The sequence below is a fragment of the Lytechinus variegatus genome, chromosome 19, assembly GCF_018143015.1.
Source record: "Lytechinus variegatus isolate NC3 chromosome 19, Lvar_3.0, whole genome shotgun sequence".
Classification (NCBI taxonomy): domain Eukaryota; kingdom Metazoa; phylum Echinodermata; class Echinoidea; order Temnopleuroida; family Toxopneustidae; genus Lytechinus; species Lytechinus variegatus.
Window position 1 is genome coordinate 8,720,595 of NC_054758.1, and position 27,048 is coordinate 8,747,642.

General features: G+C 34.9%; 1 protein-coding gene across 1 annotated transcript; it reads left to right on the top strand.

Annotated features, from left to right (window-relative positions):
* The first annotated feature begins 6,759 nt into the window (after positions 1-6,759).
* LOC121405712 (calcium-activated chloride channel regulator 4A-like) lies at positions 6,760-25,551 on the top strand. Its single transcript, XM_041596633.1, has 15 exons — positions 6,760-7,041; positions 8,414-8,540; positions 10,525-10,679; positions 11,155-11,268; positions 11,821-11,991; positions 12,413-12,590; positions 14,433-14,554; positions 15,631-15,787; positions 18,138-18,412; positions 19,324-19,498; positions 20,278-20,462; positions 21,062-21,242; positions 21,682-21,798; positions 22,705-22,860; positions 23,546-25,551. The coding sequence occupies exons 1-15, from the start codon at positions 6,832-6,834 to the stop codon at positions 23,803-23,805; spliced, it is 2,583 nt and encodes an 860-aa protein (XP_041452567.1). The 5' UTR covers positions 6,760-6,831; the 3' UTR covers positions 23,806-25,551.
* The last annotated feature ends 1,497 nt before the right edge of the window (positions 25,552-27,048 follow it).

Genomic DNA, 27,048 nt, shown 5'->3' on the forward strand with positions numbered 1-27,048 from the left:
GGGGGTAACGAGAGAGAGATAGACATGATAGAGGCAAAGACAGAAAAGAGGGTGGATGATAAAGGAACGTTTGGGCAAGTTTGAAATATTAATCTCTTATTAGCATTTTTATTCGACACATTCCCATCGCGAATGAGTAAGTTCTGATGACGCATATACATGACAACGAGACGCCTTTCTCAAAATAGCCCAACAGATTTGGTGACCCAAATATATCCCAATTTTACTGCCACCTTTCCAGACGTTCTTTTTCTCGCTATCAAGTGTTTCGCACATCTCATTAATCTGGTCTGAGGCCTGTCTTACAAAGACTTGCGATTGATCCGATCAATCGTAACTATGGAAAGCCAGCAATGTCAATATGTAAAATGCATGTTTGCTCATTTTTTTCTAGATATGAATGTACGTCCATAAATTCATTGATTTCTTGACAGTTCGGTGTGTTCTCCTTTGTTTACAAACTCCTTTGTTTACAAAGGAAACTTTCCACATTTGCTGTAGAAAATATTATGACACTTATGGATTTCCATAGAGTTATACGATTGATTGGATCAATTGTAACTGTTTGTAAAATGGAGGCCAGATGTTTTTTTATCGGAATTTGGAAATATTTTCAAAGAAATTGTAATAATTAGTGTGAATGCATTTTCACTTGTAAGATGAATAAAAACGAGAGTTTAAAATCAAAAGAAAATAATTATGTCAAATCATACCCTAAAGAATGACTTCGAAAGTTGCTCTAATTAAAGTCTCCTCTATCACAAGTCATGAGGCACAAAAAGAAAATATCTGTGTACGTGTGTGTGTGGGGGGGGGGGGGGGGGCAGGTGTGGTGTGTCTTGAGCTTCAGGAAAGTTCTTTACGCGGACGTGGTGTATTGTCGGAACAGCCCTCTCCATGTATATTTCACAGGTGTTTCCAGCTGGCAAGCAGGGCCTAATTATTGAAATGAATTAATTATTTCCTTTTTCGTAATTATGTAGATCAAGGATTAACACGGTTAGATAACTCAAATCACGTTCTTAGCACCTTTTATCAGGGTGTAAGATACCATACCATATGTCGAGTGTTCTCCTATACACTGTACGTGAATATGAAGTTTACCTGTTTTCGGTAAATGGATAAAAAACAGAATAAAAGAGAATATGAACTGATCACTATAAGGGGGTACGGGCGGGAAGGGGGGGGGGCAATGGCGAATAACGAGTTTAAAAATTTGTAGGGCATTCCATTGGTCCACAAAACATTTTTGTATAGTTTATAGTCGCGTGCGAGCATAGCGAGCAAGATAAATGTATTAAAACTTTTTAAAATTCCAAATTTGCAACAGAATTTGATTTCATGAACATGTTTGTATTAATGATTGTACCCCTTTCACTCCCTTTTCCCCATTTTCGAAGGGGGCCGGGGGGGGGGCAACCCAAGCCACCTATCAGTGAGGCACTCTCTTGTCTCGGCAGCAATATTAGCAGGTGCAAAATAATTAGCAGTGACGGGTAGTTAGGTATGATATACGGAACTATACAGTTAGCATTGTCAGCCATGGGATCGCCTTCCCGTAAGCAATCAGCTAAATTGGCTCCGAGAGTGGGCAAGTGCACTTGGGAAACATGATGTTTATATTAAGGGAAGTCTCATCGTTAAAGGGTGTGATCAATATAGTTAGGCCTAGGATATGTGATGTGGTTCTGTGGTATAGCAATCCTCAAGTCTGGGTCCGAAACAAAATCGACGTATTGTGATCAGGGGCGGCGCTACAGGAGGGGGAGGGGACAGCACTCTGAAAACAAGAAATGTTAACTTAACATTTGAAAGGTTGGAGGAGTGACAACATTTTCTAAATGTTGCATTTACCACTTTAAATGGTTCTACCCAACACTTAAAATGTTGGATTCAGCTTTATACAAGGTTGGATGTAACATTTGGAAAGGGTTGTCACTCCTCCAACCTTTCAAATGTTGATTTAACATTCGATTTTTTAGAGTGAGGGGATGATCGCCCCCTACATGCCCTATGCTTTTTAAGTATAGTGAAAATGTATTAAGAGTAAAAGATTTTTTTATTATTATTTACCCTTAACTATAATGATTTACTCGGTAAAAATTAAATTGACTATTAAGAAATGAGAGTGTGACACAAATAACGAAATAAATAACAATTTCACATAAACTTAGTCGCATTCATGTCTTTTAGAAATTGGGCATAATATTTCCTGGTAAAAATGTCTCCTGATTAATCAAAAAATGAAACCTTCACAACATTTACTTTCATGCCCATTATACCAAGTCCTTGTTATGTATACCGGTTCTATTCCATGAATTGAAAATTATAATGCCGGTGAGGGACGATTATATGATTTATTCATTGAAATATTAAACACTATTGTTGTACAAAATACATCGATTGAAAACTTGAATTATGTGTAGACGCATTAATTTACTGAAATTAATTCATTGTGCAGAGGGACTTTGTTCGATGAACGGCTGAAATGGCATTCATACTGGAATTGAAAAGCTAGTGAGGTATGACAATTTTTTTTTTCATTGGAGCATTTGTATTCAAATTAAAGAATGGGATTATTGTTAATTTAAACGGCATTATTTATGTTTCAAAATAAACACGATTGTCTAAAAGAAAAACAAACATGACAAAACAATTATTACTGAAACGAGCATTATATTCGAAATTGAAATACCAGCAATTGTTTATCATTTTTATTTAATTGAGATGGAATAATTGAGCAATAGACCGTGACAAGCTATATTGATTTTATTTTCGCTGAATTGTCGCATGCTATTGTTGTATGTATAAATGCGAAAGTGTTACATTATTGGATTTTTTTTTGTTTCTTTTCTTCAACATTCCCCGCCGAGGCGTAGTTCGGTTTATTCGAAGCCTTTAGAAAAAAGAGGGATACAATGGATACGTCTTTTTATTAAATAATTATTGAATTTTCACCAATGCTTTCGCAGTTCTATTTTGAGAATGCTGATAAAGAAGAAGCATGTAAGTAAGCTTATGACAATATTTATTCAAATTAGAAGTAGGCAATGCTTGATATTTTAAAGGATTTATACAGTATATAGATCAATTGTTTACTTTATACGAGTATACCATTGCTTCAAATCGAAACGGAAACGACCAAACGACGGGACCAGATATTACCTGAAAATGAAATCGAAATCAACTGCCATTCAATTTATATTAAGTATATGTATTTGATTAATTGGCCATCAAGTCTATTTGGGGAAATTAAGTACTGTATGTTAAAGGCCTTACATAAAAAATAAGAAGTTTTTCAATTCAGAGTGATTAGTCCATTATCAATAACTATTCAAATCATAAAATTTATGAGTAATAAGAACTTGTGAATAAAACAAGAATATATTCTGAAGAAGGTATCCTCTGGCACCCGCAATGATCAGGTTTCTACTATCCGACCGATGGTTTGTCATTAGAAATAACGTAAATAGATCTGGGCCCCGTCTTAAGACTTACGATTGATCTGATCCTAAACTATTTGGAAGTTCAACGATTGCATGAGTTTTTCACCAGACATGATGTTCTTTGTAAACAAAGGGGAGAAAGCAATGAAAGTATGATTATACATCACATCTAGAAAATATTTTGAACAAACATGCATTTCAGATGTTGACGTTATTGGCTTTCCATAGTTGTGGTTGATCGCGGATCAATCGTTACTCTTTGGAAATCCATTGGTGTCATAATTTTTTTCCACAGGAAATTTGTAGAATGTCCTTTTTAAACAAAGGAGAACGCACCATATTGTCCAGAAATCAATTTATGGATATACATTCATGTCTAGGATTTTTTTAGAACGAACATGCATTTTAGATGTTGACGTTACTGGCTTTCCATAGTTGCGGTTGATCGCGGATCAATCGTAACTCTTTGTAAAAACAGAGCCCGGGTCGATCTGATGTCGGATTTGCCGATGTGACTGGACATCAGTTGATATACGCGGTGAGATAACGATACAAACCTCGAAATGTCATTATCATTTGCAGGTTGCATTCCGACGTTATAAACAAAATGATGTGGAATTCGGAAGTCAGATAACTTTCACTTGAATAAGCCTTGAGGTGCAGTCACACGCCAAAGCAACGGTTATAGAGTCAGACAACGATGGTTGAATGACCGACTTGACAGTATTGGAAAGTCTTTCTTTCTTTCTATCTATCTATCTATCTATCTATCTATCTTTCTTTCTATCTATCTATCTTTCTTTCTTTATTTATCTTTTTTCTTCCTTTCTTCCTTATGGGTTTCATTCGAAGGAGAAATACGGGAAATTCCCTGGGTGACATCATGGCTGAGACGGAGGACTGGTAGACCATTCCACGTCGATCCTCCTTGAATTGATTTACATTCTCACACGTGCAAGGGGAAGAGGTGGAGACGGAGGGGGGGGGGGGGTCGGGCACATGACATTTGCTGTGTTGACATACTTACAACCTATGACATACCGGCTGGGAATTCTTTAGTATGGTACAATCGCCATCATAAAGTCATTGCCATTGCACTCGTGGTAATGAATCTATGGTTAGACGATCGGTATAGCTTTCGCAAACTTGATGGAATCGCGAGAAGAAAGGAAATAATGAGAAAATGTTGATAATTTGAAATTAATGAGTCTTTGAGAGTTCAACAAAATATGAACTTGGAGTTTACAACTAAATATGTTCTTGTTGTCCCTTCGGGATTTACACTTACGAAATTTCATGACATGGTTGTACGAGAAATCTGTTCATTACTTCAACATCTAACCTACTGCCGCCCTCATCCTAAGCCCGTCACACAACCATGACAACTGTCCAAAAGCACTATCACAATATCCTAAAACCTAACATTATACTTTTAATAGGCCTATACTGTTTTATGCTAGTCTATCCCTATACGGCTTCGGTCTCCAGAAAAATAAAAATATTAGGTTTCCTTTTCTCACGTTTTTCAGGTATAGAATTTCGAATTTACAGCTCTCTTCTCTTTTAATTTGTTTAATATATTCAAACAAAAAAATGTTATGTAATTTAATCTAAGTCAACTTTTTACCTTATTTATATTTAACACAATACAATGCAATATAAATCAGATTCAAATCGACTGATTGGCGTTCTCGAGAAAATCAGTGAGAAATAGATCATATATGGAAATGGCATGGGGGAGGTCCGCGATAATGGGGGGCAGCTTTTCACCACGGTTTTGGTAAAATAAAGTGACGGGATAATTGTTTCCAAATATTTGACGGTACTAACTAACTCTATTTACCCTCTCCTTACTCCTGTTTATTCAGTAGCTAAGAAAGTGTACATTTTTCGACGCCTTGTGCAGTTGGGGAAATAATTTATTCGGAACAAATATTTACGATGTTAGGGTAATTCGTACAAGAATGTGAAGACGACGAGTATGGTTCATCTGCCTGCTTATAAGGTTGCGCAAGACTTGCCGATTTTTCAAGCGACTCGTAGAAAATGGGAAGCAGAAAGGGTTTCTAAATCATCGCTTGGCAAATGTTGGAATATGCAAATTGTGATTAACACTCTTATTTTTAATCAATACACAGTTCTAGCTCAAAGCAAATATTCTCTTAACAAAATAATGAAAGGTATTCAACCTAGAAAAGAGTATACAAATGAACCAAATATAATCCTAGTGTTATATAAACAATGATGTAAACAAAATCGAAACATTCACTCTTGAAAATATCAGACTCTTAAAACACTACTAAGTACATTCGAAATGTGTGCTTAGCATAGAATGATTTACAAGAGGATTGAAGTGTTTCAGAAAATATACGAAACGCCTACCCTTTTCACGAGACATTCTTTATGTGACGTAATTCAATAGGACTTAATATTACTTAATCTGTGGGGGAAATTATTTTTAGATCTAGTCACCATAACGAGATGCGGAAACAAAGGAAACACAAATTCATCTTATTCATGCCATAAAAGATTTCTTGTTTCGTTTTTGTTTTTTGTTTTTTACAAAATTTCGTTAAGTAGCAAGAACGACAATGCTACACTCGTCATAAATATGATTTATCCGATTTATCGGGCTTATAAAATTGGTATTCATTTCAATTCTTATGATTATTTTGTGTGGTGTGGGATATCACATAAACAAGCAATATTAACACATTCCATTGTGTTTTGTTGTTGTTTTTGTTCTCTAAGACAACAAATGTAACTGCAGTTTGTCGACATTACTCAATTAAAAAAAACGCTTTACATAACATGATTTACTATCTGAAATGATCAGACCAACAAATATTCATTTCCTAATACTAATTGGTTAAAAGTTTCTTAACTATTTGTTTAGACCCTCTTTAAAATCCCGTAACAACGTAATTTCATTCTAGTAAATAGTTTATACAAAAGTTAAATATGTTGGTTGATTTCATTTTTATGCGTGTAGATTGAAATCCAAACCAGATTTAATTAGTGAAAGCAAAACACGTCATGTTGGGGGTCGCCGTCAATTTCAAGTTTAACCACTCACGATGCCTTTGTTTTTAATTACATGGTGTTTTTTGGTTTGTAAATATAAAGTGATATGCTCATATCGTTATTTTGTATTCATTATGTACATGTATAATAAGTGTAGGCTTATTGTTTATGTTACGGACTAATGTGTATATTGTCTATGTACACACATTTTGCATTCACTTGTTTTAAACTCAGAAATAAACGCAAACAAACAACAAATCAAAAGATTTTTTTATATGCTATATCCCTATTTCTTATATATTTTCTCATTAGATCACTAGCATATTTCAAAACCGTCCGGATTCTTCTTCCGCCATCTTGGATGAACGGGACAGACGTTGCCACGGCAACATGGGAGAGATACGAAAACAGTGACATCAGAATAGCGCCGGCCAATGAAAACTTTCCCTACACCGAAAAGTTTACGGGGTGCGGTTTACCCGGAAGATACATCAGCTTGACACCCGGTTACATTAGTAACCGGAAAGTCGGATCAAATGCTCTTCATAATATATATGGGACGCCGAATAAGGTAGGTGAAATTATGTGTTTCTTTTTTAGGGGGGCGGTGGAGTAAAATATATTTACAACACAAGTTCAAGGCACCTGTGCAGAGCTCCATAAAGTTGACATTGCCATTGCTCCATTTAATCAATGCTGGAAAATGCACAACACGTACATCCTTCAATCTTTCGAACATACAATCAAGTACGCCATCAAAATCATGTCGGTTGTTTCGCTCTCTCGCCTGTATTTTCTTCAGATTTTCGTAGTAGACCCTGACCCGACTGTGTATACGGATCTTGATATCTTTAATATCAGAAAAGGCGAATTTTACCATTTATATCTCGTATTGATAATAAAAACGAAGTAAACTTCTACTTGTATTAAGTGCTATATAATGTAACCATTATTATTACCATTATTATCATTATTGTTATCATCATTGTTCTTATTATTATTGTCATTATTATTATTATCATCATTATCACTATTTTTATCATTACTCATATCTTCTCTCATAATTCTCATAAAGTATTTTGAATTTCTTTACAGTATCTTATAAACGCCACTTTCAGCCCTTAGGGCGTCTTGAATTCAATTCAATTCATTTATTTTCTCTTTCAGTCTTTTTACATTGACAATGATAGTTCAATATACATATTTACAAAATATTATGAAATCGAAAGAGAAGGAGACCAACTAAAAAGCAGAGCTTGTAGTGTGAAGGCCCCCTTTCATAAGTACATAACAATAAGATAAAAAAGAGAATAAACAATTTCTATATATATATATAATGAATAAAAATAAGCAAATGAAAATTAAATTAAATAATAATAAAAATAAATGAATAAGTATATACTGTATACAGAAATCATAAAACGATTTAACATATATATAAGGAGAAATTGATAAACATATTTACATGTTAAGTTCTTAATTACATTACTTTTTGAAGAAACGATAATCTAATATGAATTCAGAAGACATTTTTTGAAGTTTTCCTTTGAAATTTTGTATTGAATTACATTGTATAATATAATTCAATACAAAATTTCAAAGGAAAACTTAAAAAATATCTTCTGAATTCATATTAGATTAACATGCTTGTACAGTCATACCAACGAAACCGACTCCAAACTGACCAGTGGTATGTCATAAAGTTGTAAGTCGCTTAGTCTGCAGGAACAGACCCTGATTAAGCTTTTATTGACCAGTGGGCCTTGGCATAAGACTAGCAAAAATGCTATTTGGAGTTACTGTCCACAGGCAAGTCAGTGCCATGCAGTAACTTTATGATGCATATTCAGACCACTTCTTTCAAGGATCTGCACATATATTTTACCGATTAAATATGAAATGCATTTTTTTTGTTACCTCTCATGTATGTCCTATTTTCATAGGTGATAGTACACGAATGGGGTCATTTCAGATGGGGCTTATTCGACGAGTATCCTCGCTATAACAGCTTCTACTACGATGTAGATGCCAAAAGAGTTGAAGCAACAAGATGTGTATTATCAATTCCAGGTAAGTTAGGCTACATGACCCGTATAATAAACTGGTACTCTGGTTCAAAGTTGTGGTTAGTATGTATAGCCAATTGCCATGAATGTTCCATAAATCACTAACGGTAGAGTTATCATATTTCAGCTTATTTGGCTCTCAAAACATTCATAGTTGTCTAGGAAAAATAAACTGATCAATAGCGTACCCCCCCCCCTGACGAGTAACAACCCATGCAAGGGACCCATCCCTGCCCCGGCCCCCCCCCCCCCCCCCCTTGACGAGAAGTTGAAATATTTTTTTTTGCTTGTCATTTAATTTTTCTGCTGTGCAATGTTCTTTATATCCTGTCGAGGTCCTTTTTTCTCCTGTCATTTTTTTTTCTGGCACGAAATCCTTTATTTGTGGTTGAAGACCTCTTTTTTGTATTTTTTGCGGACGAATTTGCCCCCCCCCCCCTGTGGAAATCCTAAGTACGCTACTGCCATAATGAGCAAAGTAAACATACAACTTAATAAAATTTTGACACTTTTGGCTTTCCATAATTTTAGCAGAGTTAGACCATGGTCTAAATTAAACCTGACTTCAGAATACGGGCCCATAACTCCATAAACAAAACAACTAGCTATTTGTCAGCTAATATGTCATATCATTAGTATTATATTACAGTCAGAAATGGCAATGTTCTAGATAATGTGAAAAGAAAATATTCCAATATGACTTAAAAAAAACCACCCAGTTACAACCATCATTCTGACCCTTAAGGTTTAATAGAGATTTTAGATAAAGTTGAGATTATTGGTAAGACGGATGAGGGATCTAATATGGGGGGGGGGGTGCGTGCCAAATATTTCCAGAAGGAACGATAAAAAAACAGAAACTGGTAGGGGTGATTGTTTTCACTAAGAGGCAGATACATTACTATTGCATGTATTTAGAATGTCAAGAACAGTAACTGTTTGAGCTTGACTATAGCCATCAATAGATTAAAACGTACGTTTTCAGGTTTGATAGGGTATTGATAACTCTGTATGCTTGCTTACAAGCAAACATGCGTCCTTAGCATTTTTTTTTTAAGTTCACCCTTCTCTGTGAAAAAGAGCAATATATAGATCAAATCATAAACTACATGTACTTCAAATTGACGACGGAACTCGCTGTATTATGACTGTAATCCTGGCAGCCCCACGTTCGGCCCCGTCCGAGTCATGTTATCGTGTACTTATCACATCGTTAAAATACCGCGTTAAGCAAACCTAAGTTTATTTAACTCATTATCAGGTGTGGCGTTGGTTTGATAAAATCAGCAAGTCGGAATGAACATACAGTACTTATTTGCAAACGTACAGGCCTTCTCCAGAGCCTTGTTCTGGAGCTATCGCAATGTTTTGGCGATGTTTGCTTAAAACGAAGTAGTAACTATTACTCTTTAGATACCATGTAGTATACGGGTACATATAAATGATTCATTTTTATGTTCTTTTATGAATCAACAAATTTATTATCCGACGCAATAATAACCGTTTTACAAGTTTATTACTAATTATAGTCACGAATACCCCCAAAACAAGGATGACAGGGACCAGAAAATAGCATGAATGTTAGGCAAGTCCCTTGTAGTTTTGGCATGTAAATTAACAATCCATTATATATTGTGAATCTATACTAAAAATAGCCTTTAATACATGCATATATATGTTCTTATGTTTTCTATATTTTTGTTAAGAAATATTGCATGTCACATTGCTTATTAAATAAATAATTCAATAAACGAATGAATAAAAATAAATACATGAATAAATTGAATAAATAAATAAATAAATAAAAAATGAATAAATGAATAATTGAATAAATGAATGAATAAATTGAATAAATTAATAAAGAGAAAATGAATAAAGGAATGAATAAATAAATAAAGAAATGAATTAATAAATTAATCAATCAATCAATAAAATAAATAAATAAGTAAATGAAATTAACCATGACCCAAATCTATTCTTCATCACAGGTGAAATACGGAACATGCATACTCAGAAGGAATGTAATAGTCACGAGGATTATAACAGTGATCTCTTGCCCGACCCGTCAGTGTGTAGATTCTATGACGATATGAACGCCAAGACCTACAGCGCATCCATCATGTATAAGCAATACCTATCCAATGTAAGTGCTCTCTCTAAAATTTACCATGTTGTAATTTGAAAGGGCGCAGTGAAAGGACAGTCGTAAATATATACATGTAGTTTGTTTTGCTTTAAAGAAATGCTTACATGTATTTCTTGATTTATTCGTCAAAAAATTGAATTGAATATTAACATAAGAACTATGTATATTTTTAAAAAGTATATATTAAAAAAGAGAGATAAGCCAACAGTGGACCTAGTTTTATATTTCGTAAAAAAACATGTTCAATAACAGACCTAGAGATTAATTGAAAGAATAAATCAGATCAATTTTCATTTAATTAACAGTATACAATCGGTGTGGTAAAGCCTTGATGCATTTTCAGTTCTCTATATTGATCTAGTTTCTATTTCAGTTTTAGTACTTTGTGTTTAGGCAGTGTTCGTCCCACCCTTATTATGACAAAACATAGCTCTACTTAAGTCAACCGACTTGAATCCTTTTCTTTTCTCAGAACGAACAATTTTGCGATGATCCTACTCGCCCTGGAGTCCCTGATTCAGTAGCACATAATCCTATGGCACCAAATGAACAAAACAACAAATGCGGTCAGCGAAGCGCATGGGAGGTAAGCTTCAAGACTATTATCATTAATCAAGCAATACTATGTAAATAGATTCATAAGAAAACAAGCACATGGATGTTAGATTTATGTATTAAAGAGATATTTTCTGCTCGCTTCGCTTTTTTAAAATATTTTTTCTGCCCGATACGTCACGCCTGGCCCCTAAAAATGTTTGGCTCATTACACTACACTGTTAGAAAATTTATCCTTAAAATAAAAGTAGTTCTTGCAGCAGAGTCTCGACAACACCTGTAATCTTACCAGATTGCGTAATCTTACAGGAAATTGGTATTTGCGGTGTTTGGAACCTTACAAATTTCCTTAAATAAAACACCCTTTCCCCTTTTTAAACAGACCTGTTCCGTTAAATTCCAGAAAAATTCCTGTTTTATGAATTTACAGAATGATTATGTAATTGCTTTTTGCTAAATCTTCTCTTTTTTCTGTAAAATCACGTTTTTTTTAACAGTGTACCCTGATTACTGACATCAATAGTCTATCATCTTATTATACCCATTAAAAAAATAATTACCACTTATTCTTTTTTTCTTACAGGTATTGCGCGCCCATCCTGATTTCGAGGACACGGATAGTCTCGACCCTAGACCCGTTCCAAGCACGGACCCTGAATTTGTCATAGTACGCCAGAAGCTACAGACTACCACTGTTCTCGTACTGGACGTATCTGGTAGTATGGGAGGAGAAAGGCTAGTTCTTCTACAGCAGGTGGGTGAAATGGAATCTCGGCGACCCATTGATGATACAATCTTGATTTTTGACTTTTAAATCCCCATTCAGCTTTGACAAAGTGTCCATAATGTGAATTATAAGTATTACGAACATTTTATCTCAAGTTGCCATCCTCACCTGTTGCACTTTTTCAATTTTTTTTAACGCGAATATTTAAATATGAGGCTGTACTCTTTTAAGCAGCCTCATCCAGCCTCCTCCATTCCCATCCTGTTTGTATATGATTATCTTGATTATAATGTACATATAAACTTTGTTTTGTTCTATTGCCTATGTAATATCAAGATTCATGGAAAAAAACACATCGTAAATGCTGGAAATGGAAATGAACGAAATTAAATTATGATGATAATTCTCTCCCTGAATTTGTCTCCTCAATATTCCAACATCCACGAAGGCTGCTGCTAACATCATAGAGAACATCCTTCCACTCGGAGCCCGTCTCGGCATCATCGCCTTCAACGAGTACGCAACCGTGCTCCACAGCATCGTCGAGATCGATTCACAACAGAGGAGGGAGTCGCTGTTGAGGAGCTTGCCGAAGTCGGCGAATGGGAGAACGAGCATCGGTAGAGGTAAGACACATAAATTTTCTGGGGATCTCGTGGTCTAGTGGTTATGCCTCCTGTCATTCAATCTGAAGGACGTGGGTTCGATTCCCAGCCATTGGGTGTATTTTTCCAGCAAGAACCTTACCCATATTGTGCTGCACTCAACCCAGTTGAGGTGAATGGGTACCCGGTATAATAGCAGCACTTTGTATCCTCTGGCAAAAAAGCGCTTAATAAATCCACTTATTGTTATTATCATCATTATATGAAGGTCATTGATTATCTCTCCATAATCCTTGGTACCTTGGGAAACTGTTGCAATGAATCTTAGTACCATATTTTGGTAAGTATTTTAAGTACACTTGGAATCTTAATAAACCAAATAAACAATCACAAAATTAAGTATTCGTCTGTAGGAAAGATAGAAAAAATACCTTTCCTCGCTCGCGCTCGCTTCGCCCTCTCCACGTGTTTAAATGTTTTTTTTTCATTAAAAGCCAGGTTTGGCCCCTTACGATTCTGGCTCACTATGGCACTGATCAAATCTAAATAAAAAGCTTCGGCTTTTTTTATCAGTAATTGATCCATTTACGTCTGACTCTAATGAATTACTTAATTAGATGGGAAAGTTTAATAACAGTTGTCATCCTTTGATAATATTCCCCCAAAATGTATTGAAATTCGTTGGCGTTTTGGGGGTGGGAGGGTAAGATCAAAGACACGTGCCCCGGGCACTGGTTTTAGGGGCGCAAAAATCAATTGAAGAGACTAGAAAAGCAAAGGAATAGAAAAATAAAGTACATGCAACAAATCTCTTGATATTGACCACGTCAAATGCGAGTAAAGGTGTATGGTTTTCTACATGATGTCATTCTTATCTTACGAGAAATGCAAATAATTTTCATCTTCCTAAAATAAGAACGTCACTGTCACAACAATCCATCATTTATCAAGGTCCTGTAGTTTGGAATTCTCTAACAGATGAAATACGTAATGCAAAAACACTTGATTTATTCAAAACAAAGTTCAAAAGATACCTTCTTGAGAAATACAGTGACTGAAGGATATTTGAGTTCTGTAAAACACTTGTATTATTATTGTTATTTTGTTAGGGCATGGCACTTTTTTATGTCTTGGTTCATTGTTTATGTGTATTCATAAGTTATTTTGTTTGTTTTTAGAAATGTTTTTGCTATATCCCTGTTATTGCATTTTCTATGTCACCTATTCGTTTTAATTCGTTTTAATGTAGTCCTTTAATCAGTTTTACCAACCTCATCAACATTTTTTTCATTTTCCCCCTTATTCCGGCTCAGTTACATTTCATATTCAATTCTTTAAAGAAATATCATTTGTTTATAATTTGTTTCTTATTTTATTCATGCAAGCTTATGAATGACTGACTTTATCCCCACAGAATCATATTGTGGTTACATCTATCCAATATTACTGTTATCCCATGTATAAAATTATTCAAATCTTCTCCTTTCTTAATTTACAACATATAACATTTATTTATTTCATTACTTTTATATGTCATTTTGTTATAGCAATTGTTATTGTATATATTTTGTATTTTACCTTGTACAGAATTTCGCAATTCAGCCTTTGGCTGCGATGAAGATTTCTGAATAAACCATTTCAATTTCAATTTCAATTAATAATGGGTCGGCCTAATTATAAGGATTTTTTCCCTTTTTGGCTGCTACCCCTCAGTATGATTCTTAACGATAGTGCGATATTTAGTCTTTTACACCGATTTTGTAATACATGTATTTTAACTTTGTATTATATTTCTTTTTTATGTAGAGGTTTTACTGAGAGAATAAAACAATTTGAATATTTTAACTTCCTCATTATCAATAGGGGTCGAATTGGCAGTGCGAGAACTCCGGGAATTCGAGAATGACCCAGCCGGAAGCACTCTTATTGTGATCACGGACGGGGAACAAAATGCTCATCCCTACATTAAAGATGTCTTACACGAGGTAAAATTATCATTCATTTACCTGTTGACTACCAAATTATGTGATTCCCATTTGCTATATGCAATGATTTTCAGGTTCCAGTGGGCAATCGGTTAATTATTCTTTTTATATCATGTCTTTTTAATACCACATGGATTTGAAAGGAGAATTCATTGGAAAATTGTATGATCCTGATGCATATCCTTAATCAATAATGGTCCAACATCTTCAGCTATTTACACTTCAATGATGTCATAAATCACAGTCATTTTAAAGCAGTATGACAAGTAAATATTTAAACAATATCGGCTTCTTGAATCTATTTGGGGAAAAGATGTTGCAGTCTGGTTGGTTTTTAACTTCTTGGGCCAAAGAATGGCGTGAACAGGTTGGTATTTCATAAAGCTGTTCGTAAGATAAGCGTCATTTTAAGAACGATTGGTGAAATTTTCTTACGCGCCAAATAATCACCAATGACCATTTAATGATGAGTATCATTTACCACAAGACAATGATCACCAGTCGTTCTTAAAGTCACTCTTAAATGCGAACAGCTTTATGAAACGGCCCCCTAAATTTCATGATTAGATAATCACTTGATGATAATGATAATTCATAATTAAACAAAGAAGTTTGACATTATGCTCTCGACTTAACCGTCGAATTCATCATGTTTTTGTTTGTGTAAACTTTAAAACTATGTGTGACTATTTTCAAATTTCGATAAATTATAGCCTTAAATCTTTAATAAATTGAGTTTTAACGAATTGCATGTAAGTCAATCAATCAGTCAATCAGTCGATGAATCGATCAATTTTCTTCTGCATGAAATTCATCAACATTTAGCTGCACTACCCGGGTGAAGTAAACGGATACCCCAAAAAAATACTCATTGAAAATAAAAATCGCGACACCCTTGAAAGGTATTGGAAGTTAAGGAGGGCAATGATTCCCAAAGCATCATGGAAGAATAAAAGTTCGGGTCCTTCAAGTGGCACAAAATAAACAGAATATCATTGCATCTTTAAATCAATGTTTGATAACAATTTAGATGATTAGGTCCTTTTTAACATTATTTTTTTCTGAAAATCGCATAGATCGAAAACATGACCGTTAACACTGTAGCTGTGGGCGGAGAAGCAGATGGCCAGCTAGAACTTTTAGCTGTCCACACTGGCGGGGATTCCTTCTCACACACCGACAAGTCCAGCGAAATATATTTGTCTTTCTTCAAGGCTGCGGCAGCTCAAATGAGTAAGCCAACTTTATTTTCTCAATCTCTTTTATTTCCTTTTTTTCAAAGAAAGATTTTTTTGATCAAACACATAAACAATTCATATATTTTGCACAAATATGATGAAACAAACACGTTCAAAACAGCTGTAGGCCTAAGTTTTATTTTTCAGCCTCCTTTATTTTTTTTCGCATAGCTTTCTCTAGATCTTAATCGCAATCACTCCTTAAAAGACTTTAAAGTTTTTCGGTGTATTTCAAGTTTATCCATATTTTCCACCCCTCTCATCTAATTTGATATTTTTGCTTATCTTTTCAATATAATTACATTCTTAATTTTAAGTTATCATTTTTTTGTGTGTTGCACAATATCCTTTTAATTTCACAATCTACTTTTTCTCAGCTTATTATGTTTCTATTTGCCCCTACAAACTATCAGTTAGCATACAGTGGTAGGATAATTATAAATGCGTTCAAATGCTACTGAATTTCTCTTTGTTTGGCAATCAATAATTGAGTATTGTGTTTCACTCTCTATTAAGTGCGTATGAATACTGTTTATTCTGAATTATCTCTTCATTTCTTCAAAACGCGAATTTCAATCACATATGTATCACTATTACTGATTTCTTAAATTAGTAAAATATACTCTAAAATCTAAGTAAATAAAAACTCACATAGAAGTAAAAAAGTTTTAATTTTCATTTTCGTTGCATCTATTCGTTCTTTAGCCGGAGGAACAAGTAAGTTTGACTGGACCTCTTTGAATTTAATTTCGCTAAAAGCAATAATGAAGCCATAGGCCTATTATGTAGTCATTATAGTGTTTGCCTCTTTCAGTTTTAATATATGCTTGCTAACATATTTTGGAGCAAATGCCAGTTTATTTTGTTGCAAGTTTTGCAGTGACATCTATTGTGATGTTAGTCGCATGGATAATGCATTTGTAAGGTTCGCCAGCAAAAGTATTATGTTTGTATGTATAAACAATATATTTGGAATTATTATAGAAACGTTGTAACACAGAATTATGACTTATGCATAAACATTATTGCTAAGCACTGCATGCATTGATTTGCTTTTTCAAATGACTTTTTTTGCACTTTTGGACACTTCAGCCACCGTATACAGGAATTTAAAGCAATCTTACTCACGAAATTACCCAAAGAATATACTGTATAAAGATACACTAACAATATCGTTTGATGACCTAACAGTCGAGACGAAATAAACATATTTGAGAAACATGTGCATCTTAATGTGCATTTTCTTCTATCTCCAGTCAATACGTATTGACATTGTCCACGGGATACTTATAGGTATGTTGTTTAATTACCAAAAGTTAAATGATAAAGTCGTTCTAAACAAAGAGACACAACATCTTTTTAAAGGCCAACCTCTTTTCAAATAGCTTTTCTCTTTCTCTAAAAAAGCGTCTGGGCTCTGTCTTTGCTTCAATCTTTTTTTTGTTGTTGCTTTTTTCCCCTTTCCAATCTTCTGAGCAATGTATCACGTTGTGTAGAAGTCAGAATTGCTGTTTTTGCGATTTTTTTAGACCAGTATTCGTTCTTTAAAATAAAAGCATACTGGTAGTATGGTTTGTAATGAATATAAACATGGGAATACTTAGGAGTAGAGAAATATTTTTTTATTACTGTTATTGAAAATTTTCATAGCGAAAAATTATTTCGAATGTACATGGCTCTCACACTAACACAATTATCTAGTTTTCATTTCGTGCAATATCATTTGATTGCAATCTGTATGAATGCTAATCGCACACTCTATGAACTTACTGACATACGACCAATGTGCTCCTGGGGGATATTGAAAATCGAGGAAGTGTGTATTTGCACAATCAGTCTGCATCTTGCGTTCTTGATGCGAATTGTCTGCGACCCGCATATCAAGATACTGCGACAATGATATGATGGAATGTACGGCCGTTGTAAGTTTTGCAAAAAAATGCAAACGTTGCCTAGTCACAACTTGAAGGTTTATCCTTATGTCGTTGTAATTATATATGGCAAGCTTTTTTTCTCTCTAATCTTGCACTCTATTTATAATGAGAATTGCCTTTATTTGGTTAACAACATAAAATGATTTTTTGATACAGATAATTCGATTTCTTGAAATGTTGTTTTGTTAACAAAAGACAAGCATTGCTACTAAGAATCGAATGCTTGACATGAAGAAGACAAGAAATGTGATTAAATGTGAGAATCGCTTGTCAGAAAGTTGTCACGCGAACGTCGTCATACGCAGGCTAAATCTTCCATGTCTGTAATTTGTCATAAATAATGTCCAAATCACCTCTTGTCCATATTCGCAACAAAACCATGTCCAACCCCTGTATATTTTAATTGTTTAGGCCAATCTCAGGTTAGTGCCGCCATCATTGACGCCGACTTCACCTCCATCAACCATCGAGAAACCTTCACCAACAAATTCCACTTGGACGACGCCCTCACCGGTGGACTTAAGATTACCATTGCCTACATCTGGTCGCTTAGCCCTGATGATGTGTTCTTTCTCCTCATCAGTCCGGATGGTCGGGTGTACCACACCAATATGGTCCCTGCCCGTTTTACCTCGGATCGTGTTTATAAGCAGATCAAGATCGATCTTAATGAAGATGATGTTGTGGTAAGAAGGATTTTCATTACCTTATATCCCCATTCCAGAGGGATAGAAAGACAGAGAGAGAGACAGGGAGAAAGAGAGCGAGCAAGACCACTATATACGTGAGACATTTGAAAGACCATGAAACTTTCCGATATTTCAGTGGTCTTTTAATGGTGGTCTTTCAACTGAAAAAGAACTAAGCATGCTTTCATAGGCTAGAACAGCATGGAGAATGTTTGTCCGTGGTTTTACCAGTAGCCGAAATAGACTCGATGGCACTTAACATCATTAAATGTTATTTCAACTTGATGGTCTGCGTGGTCTTTCCGAAACAATCTTTCAATGTGTTTCATGGCGTTCATGGGCTCCACAACTTTTAAAAATGGTTTGAAACAGTATTTCAGAACTCTTTCATGAAATGGCCTTTGAGCGATCTTTCGAGGTCTCTCAATGATCCTTCAAAGGACGTCTTGATTAATCTTTCCATGATCCATTGAGAGTCGCTCGAAAATTTATCTTGAGATCACTGAGCAGCTGAAAGACTCATAAGGGATCCATGAAAAGTCATTGAAAGACCAGTAAAAGTCCAAAATGGCAATAGAGCGATTGCTGAAAGATTTTGTTGGATCTCTGAAAGACCAACGAAACATTTGAAAGATCTTTGAAGGACTGAATTGTGAGGTGTTGTCGCTATAAAAAAACTGTACTTCTTATAATACTTCATTAAATTAAAGTAAATCTGTCACCAAAGGGTTATATAAAGTTAACAAGCAGGTTATTACGCCAGCAGTGAGGAATGTATTGTACGTGAAAGAATAGTAAAATAGGCAATGAAACGTGACACATGTTGAACATAAATCAATTTGACTAACCCTGTTTCTGAGAGTCAATTTCACACTTAATAAAAATATATGTTGTTATTCTCGCGACAGGCTGGTGAATGGACACTCAATATAACAAACCAAGGTTCGTTTTCAGATGATTTCAACATCGTCATCCAACCACGTGTTAAAGAGGGGACCACGCCCATACTAGCCACAGCCCAGTGGGCGGTACCTTCAGTAACCCCGCCCAACAGACAGATACTCTACGTATTTGTTCAACAAGGTTTGTTTAATTATAAAGAGAAACTAACAATGTTTTATAACAATTACTCTCAAACAAAGATAAGGTTTGTTATAGCAATATACTAGTAATAGTTGACGAACGCTTGTGATCATGTTAATGTTGGAATATTGCCGAAATACATTGGGTTGCGTTTCTTATTTATTTGTAGATTAGGATTATAAGGAAAATTTTGATTTATACATTTTGGATTTATTCCCATATATATTTTGTTTGATTGACCTTTATGTTAATCTGTCATCTAAATGCAAACCAGCTAATCTGGTCCATAGTCGCACTGTTTTCGAAGTGAGGGGATCTGACTGAGATTTGATTTTTTTATGGGGCATTGCAAGAAACTTGCGATCAATTGCAAGTATATTTTTGGTTCCAAAATAATCACATGACTTGCAATTGGTTATTAAAAAGCAGATAATATCTGCTTTTTAAAACAAGGAGAATAATCTTATTTGCTATAGTTAAAACTGATCCATCAATTGTAATATTACAACAAAATATTTGCAATTGATTGCAAATATTTTCTTGCAACACCCCCTTAGAGTGGATTTTAGTTCACCCCAGGTAATTATGAACAATTCAATACAAAGAGATGGATCCCTCAAGTGTGATTAGGGAATGGAGTAGCTCTTTAGATTTAAAGAATAAAGGAATATAAATCGTATTGCCTGCATAAATGTAAACAAAATCATCTAACTGGCAACTGTCTTTTTGACATTAATAATGCTAAAACCAAAATTTCAAATTGTTGCAAAACTATACAGGTGACACTCCTGTTATGGAGGCAGATGTAAGGGCTGTGGTGCGTCTGAACTCAAACGCCAGAGAAGAGAATACCGTTACTATCATCCCTCATGATGACGGCATTGGAGCGGATATCACAAAGGATGATGGGATATATTCAGCTTATTTCACAAGTTTCTTAGGGAAAGGGCGCCATGGAGTCGAGGTTAGGCATCCCCTTTCTGAGCGTTCTTGTTTTGTTTGTCATATTTATTGGATTTCTTTTTTAAGCAGCGGTTATACTTTGGACTAAATAATAATAAAGTCAACATTTTGATGGAATAACATGCTTAATCATGCTCATTAAAAATCACGTTTTGCTCTATTGGCCATTTTTAAGGAAGGAATAATGAAATGAAAAACTCAAATTGGCAAAGATTTTTTTAATCATTATAATTGAATTTCCTTTCCTATCCAGTTGTTTGATATTTTTAACATGCCACTTTTATTTGGCCCATTCAACGCAACAAAATGCAATCAGATAAAGAGCATTTATTTAAAAAAAAAAAAGAAAGCTCGCAACCTTACATGTTTTTTGGGACTCTTGGTGTAGTTTAGTTATTGAAATGTAAAGTGCTAAATTTACAAACTTCAAGAGCTCATGACTACAATCAGGTGCTGATTTTAAGCATGTTGGTGTTCAGTGTACACCTGAAGTGCAGTCACTACATGAGTTCCCCCCTCCCTCCCCTCCTTGTGCTTGATTTAGCACTTTACTTTTAGCGTGTAGTGATCAGACACTTTTTCTTTATTTTACTTCTGCAGGTTCATGTAAGTGCAAACCATGAAACGAGACTTTCTAAAGGCGGCCTCGTCGGCTACGGAGCGGCGTCCAATCCAGAATTCGCCGCCGAAGAACGCACCATCGTCGTAGAATATACGGGCGACTTTCAACGCGAAATCACCGGTGGTAGTTTCGATTGCACCTCCACGGATTGCGGAAACAGTAAGAATATATTTCACAAAGTACATATAGAACAAAGTTCAACAAACCATGCAAACCGTCTTTCTTTCCCGAACAAAAAATGACCATTTTGAAGCACTGTTGCTATCGTTTTTCTGCTCAGATAACTAATTAAGTTTTCAACGAAGACAGATATTTCTCGACATATTCATCTGCGGTAAAAGACAAGTAAATAAATAAATGAAAACCAGAATTAGAATTATTCTCATTTTCAAAAAATAAACTTGACTTCTGCGAACATGACGTTGATCCATTTCCCTTTTTTTTCTTAACTCTAAAAATATTGTTTTTTTGTCAATATTTACGATAATCTTATTTCCTCTCGTAGCTTGTTCTATGATAAATTCATTAAAGTGGAAATAATAATTACAATTAATAAGCAGATTGTTTTCATAATAACTTAATGTTAATTTTGTTACAGGTTCCGTTGATCTTTACCCTCCTGGTCGCATCACCGACCTGAGTGTTTCAAGGGTCCACCAAGACTTTGTGGTCTTACGATTCAGTGCTCCTGGTGATGATTTAGCCGCTGGTTCTGGTGAGTGCTTTTTAAATGCAAAAGAGTTTATCTGGTCCCTAATCAAACTTCTCTCCGAGTGAGACGAGGGACCAATCGTCTTGGAGTGGGATTCACACAGTAAAAACGCTGTTTAAAATTTTTATACAATGCTGTTTACTATATGAACCTTACAGTATTTGTTTAAAAGTTTAAACAAGTGTTTAAAGCTTAAACAACAAAGTTTAATTTTCAATATCTAATCTTCAATAAATTAAGCATGATTGTTTAAACTGTTGAACAACTACTGTAAGGTTAATAAAGAAAACAACATTGTACAACGTCTTAAACAACGTTTTTATTGTGTTCATCTTTTGACAGTGCATTATCACTTCTTCTGGAGTGGAAATTTCTAAAATATACACTTTTCACTCGAAAAGGAGTAAATGCACTCTCAAAACATGTAAACCCAACTCTAAGGTGACTAGGGACCAGATAAGCTCTTCTGCATTTTAGAGTATAACCTTCTATTCCTAATTGGGAATCAAATGACAGGGGAGAAAAATGAATAGAGCAGGATATTTTGGTGGAATTTTGAAATAAATCGGACAAGCAATGAAAGATATGGCTGTTTTTTTAAATTGGAGATACGTTAGACTGTAAATGTCAGATTGGCAACTGGGTAAGTAAATTATGAAACTTTTCCATAGGCTATGTACTCAATTGTAATGTATTTGTGGTTTTAGTCATAAGTACCTCTACCTCTAAAGCAATAATCAAAGTAGAATACAGGTACATGCAGCATATTGTTTTATGTCCTCATAAAAGAAAATTGATTAAAATTGGAAGAACCTTTGGAAAAAGACATTATAGGAATTGGAATGAAATGAAAGAGTAGTCCTTGCCTGACATCACTATGACATTTCATTCGTTTTACCACCCAAACAGCTACAAAATACGTGATCCATTATTCGACAAACTTCACACAAATGACCAAGGATTTCCAATTAAGCAACATCGTGCCTCCTCATTGGATACCCGATTTCACTCAGCCAAGGCGACCGGGAGCGGTGGAAAAACTGACAGTGTTGTTAAATCATACAGGTAAGAATTGATGAAGAATTATTGAAGGATGATGTAATCAATAATAAAAATAATTAGAATCTGAGTATTGATGATAATAAATAATAACAATAGGCATTTATATAGCGCCATCTATCTAGAAATATTCTATTCCGAGGCGCGTTGTTATTGTTATTATTATTTCCCCGGCTTTAGCTCGAGCTTCCTTTCAGCGCTCATGCATTCAAGGAATTAATCCTGTCGGGTACTCATTCACCTCACCTGGGTCGAGTGCAGCACAACGTGGATAAATTTCTTGCTGAAGGAAATTACGCCATGGCTGGGATTCGAACCCACGACCCTCTGTTTCAAAGTCAGAAGACTTATCCACTGGGTCACAACGCTCCACATTCATCTCTATTTAATATTGACGGCGTCGTTTTACGTTTTTATATTTTGTCATTTTAAATGAGAATTTCCTACATTTGTATCATGAGTTAAAATAATCAAATAAACCAAAAAACAAGCGGATTAAGGTACTTATAAAGATTCTTCACTTTGATTCTTTTATTGACGCATATGAAAATATAGAGAATTTAAAGAGAATTTGCATGTAGGTAATCCTGGGACATTATGGTTATTTTACCTTTTTGAGTCATGTAATTAACACTGTCTTAAGTTACTAATAATAGTCATCTACGTTCAATTTTCATCCCTTTTTTTGCAGCTGAAACAACGCTCATATTCGGCATTGTCGCCATCGACGACGCCGACAACCAAGGCGAACGATCGAACCTCGTCACGGTACGGTTGACGCCCAAAGCTTCACCGCAAACGGGTTTGCCCCCGGCTGCCATCGTTGGTGTCGCGTTGTCGATGTTCCTTGTCCTCTTATTTCTACTCATCGTCGGTTTGATTTATATATGGAGACGAAGACGACCGCCATCGAAAAGTGAATGCAACGGCAAACATCCAGTATCTGTATGACAAGGAGAGTCTGATGTTTGTTGAACTTTAATGAACCACCCTGTACATGGATATGGATGCGTTCATGTTTTATGAGACACCCTGCACAAGCAACTGGATGCCTACCGTTGCATCGTAAATTGTATGATTTTTTTATGAGCCACCCTGTACAAGGCGTCGGATGTGTTAAGTTTTTATGAACCACTCTGTGCAAGTATTTTGATGCCAACCACTGCTTTGTAAAGCGGGAAAAGTATTTGACACTGACATTACGTATCGTATGATAAATGACTCTGTCTTTTTTGTGTGTTGGCAATATGAAATCGGCTTGTTGGTGTCATTTTGTCTGTGGTCGCCGCGTTGATCTGTATGAAAAGAAACGGACCCTACTAAGATAGGTCTGTGCAATAACGTGAAAGGAACTGCTGGACGTTTAACCGACAAAATCAGTTTTATAAGACAGTTGCCATAGTAACAGTCAGATATCTGGGCTTCTCGGCCATGTTATTGATGATGATACGCTCTCTGGTCGGCACATTGTTTGGACAACATTGCGATGCAACGTTGGTGGCAGCAAACAGGGATCGAGGTTTGAGACTGTCGTCGTGATTTATTTTTTAATGAATTCGGCATGCTGCTAAACTAAAAAAAATATGAAAATGTCATGCTGGAATCAAAGCGAAATGGCCACGGAGTATACATGGAGCCTCCTTCGAACTTACCAATAGAATAATGAATCGACATTGAGGCAGCGAAAATGGATCATAATTTCCCTAATACACTCTGACGTAGGTCAGTGCTGACTGTGATTGAGTACTTATGAACTAATTTTGTGGCACCAATTATTATGGATGCAAAGCACAGACTTGCCGTTACCATGATTGCTGACTATCTGTTGTGGTCATCAAATTTTGATAAATATTTCGAAAAAAATAAGCCAGTGATATAAGACCCTTCAATCCTACAGACTTGCTATATAATTTGACCAAGTGAGGTTCAGATGAATATTTTATTCTACTAATAAATGGATGAGACAATCAATTCGATGTTGCCCTATTTCGTTGAAAGGTTGTTGCAATTGTTAAACCGTTTCATAGTTTAATGTAAACTCTGAAACTATTCTCAAATTACTGTACACTCGTCTAATGAGATAAGCGACAATAGTAAACTGGGCATCCCCCCCCCATCCTTACTATGCGTGTCAGTATGCCTACTGTAATAAAAATACTGTTTGAAATTTTAAGCACTATGCTCTTTTAAAACAATTTTGATTTCTTTTTATCTTTTTAAGTTGTATAAACTTCATCTGTTATACACACAAAAGTTTACCCATCTTGTTTTTAAGTTTAAACAACTTCAAAAGTCTAAACAATAGTTGTCAAAGTGACGGGCTTTGATAGAACGTGTTTGGAAATTTCAACAACGTTTTTTATATGCACAGTCACACCAAAGCAATCGATTCCAAATCGACCATTGGGATTTCATTAGAGATAATAATGGATTTGTTCGGTACGGATATCGTTTTTCAGGTGCGCCTGCAACACCATAGCATAGCAAGGGGAATCTTTTTTTAATCAAATATACAGTATATAAGTGTTTTCGTTTATCCAACATAAATTATTGCCAAATATTTGAACCGTTATTGTGTATAAATGTTGTCTATTCATAATAGACTCTTCATTGTTTTATTGTAAGAAAAGATCCTCTTAATTGCCTGGTACTATATATACACACATTGGAATCGAATTCCAATAAAATGTAAATTTGATTCTCTTTTAAATGAAACCAGAAAAGGGTGTTGTGACATGCATTTTTCAAACCTTATAACTATGTTTCTTTGCTCGGTGTTCATGGTAAAGTTATTATGAATATTACTTTGTTAGAGCAAAATAATGTATTGATATGAATTAATCTCAAATGCTACTTTTCCTTTCTATTGTGGGCTAATTTCTAGGTCGTTGTGATCTGTTGCTGCTTTATCAATATCTTCTCGTCGAATTATTTATTTTATTTAGGACCTGATAACATAATCGATTTAGCATGTAATGGTAAGAATAAGTAAGAATGACATATTCATGTAGTGCCTATATTAACCATGCTTAACATTGTTCGAACCTCAAAATTAATGAAACACGATAACGTGAAATGATACAAATCATTTAAATTGTATAATTATTTCTCTCTAATAAAAGGAGACACGCCTCTTTCCTTTTTAAAAGAAACTTACATAAAATTGGAATATGTAAAAGGAAAAAAAAATCGATAAATGTTAAAAACTACCGAAATCGGTTTGATTGATTGGTTGATCTTCAACCACAACTATGGAAAGCCAGCAACGTCAACATCTTAAATGCATGTTCAAAATAGTTCCTGTATCTATGCTGTATTGTCATACATTTATTGTTTTCTCAAAAATCGAGTGTGCCTGTCTTTGTTTGCAAAGGACATCGTGGAAATATTCTGAACCAAAAATTATGACATTGATGGATTTCCATACAGTTGATATCGATTGGATCAAACGTAACCATAAGACATGACCCTGTTGTACTTTCCTTTTTTTCAATTGTAAGTGACATCAATATTCATGGAATGGGGCTCGGTCCTACATCAATAGATTCAAATCGATCTCAAATGATGATTGTGCTCAGTTTGTATAGTCAAGATATAGGAAAATCAGGACCTCGTCTAAAAAAGTAACGATTGATCCAACCAGTCTCAATTGTATGAAAATCAATCCATACCATAATTTTTTTTCTACAAGAAATTTGCACAATCTGATAAAGAAACTTAAGAGAGTCATCCTGTATCTTCAAGAGAATGATGAATGTATGAATATATACGTCATATCTCGAAAATATTTTGAACAAATTTGCAGTTTATATGTTGACATTGTTGGCCGTCCATAGTTGTGGTTGATCGGATCAATAGTAACTCTTAGTAAGACGGGGCCCAGATCAGTTATGATTTTTAGGTTGATTTAAATCTCTCGTACCTCTTTGTGAAACGGGGCTCTGATCTATCTAATAACATCTAATCCCCAAATCGTTGTAGCCTGGCTTTTTACGCTTCACGATCACATTTTAGATTTAGCTTTATGTGCGTAACATTTAAGATATCTATTTTCAGTTCTCAACATCGTATTTTCTTTATAATGATTCATGATAATGCTTTCTATTCACGATACGTTTTATTTGGTCATTATCACTATTAAGCTACATTTCAATTACTAATTACAGTGTATGTCTATCGTTTATGTTATAAGCG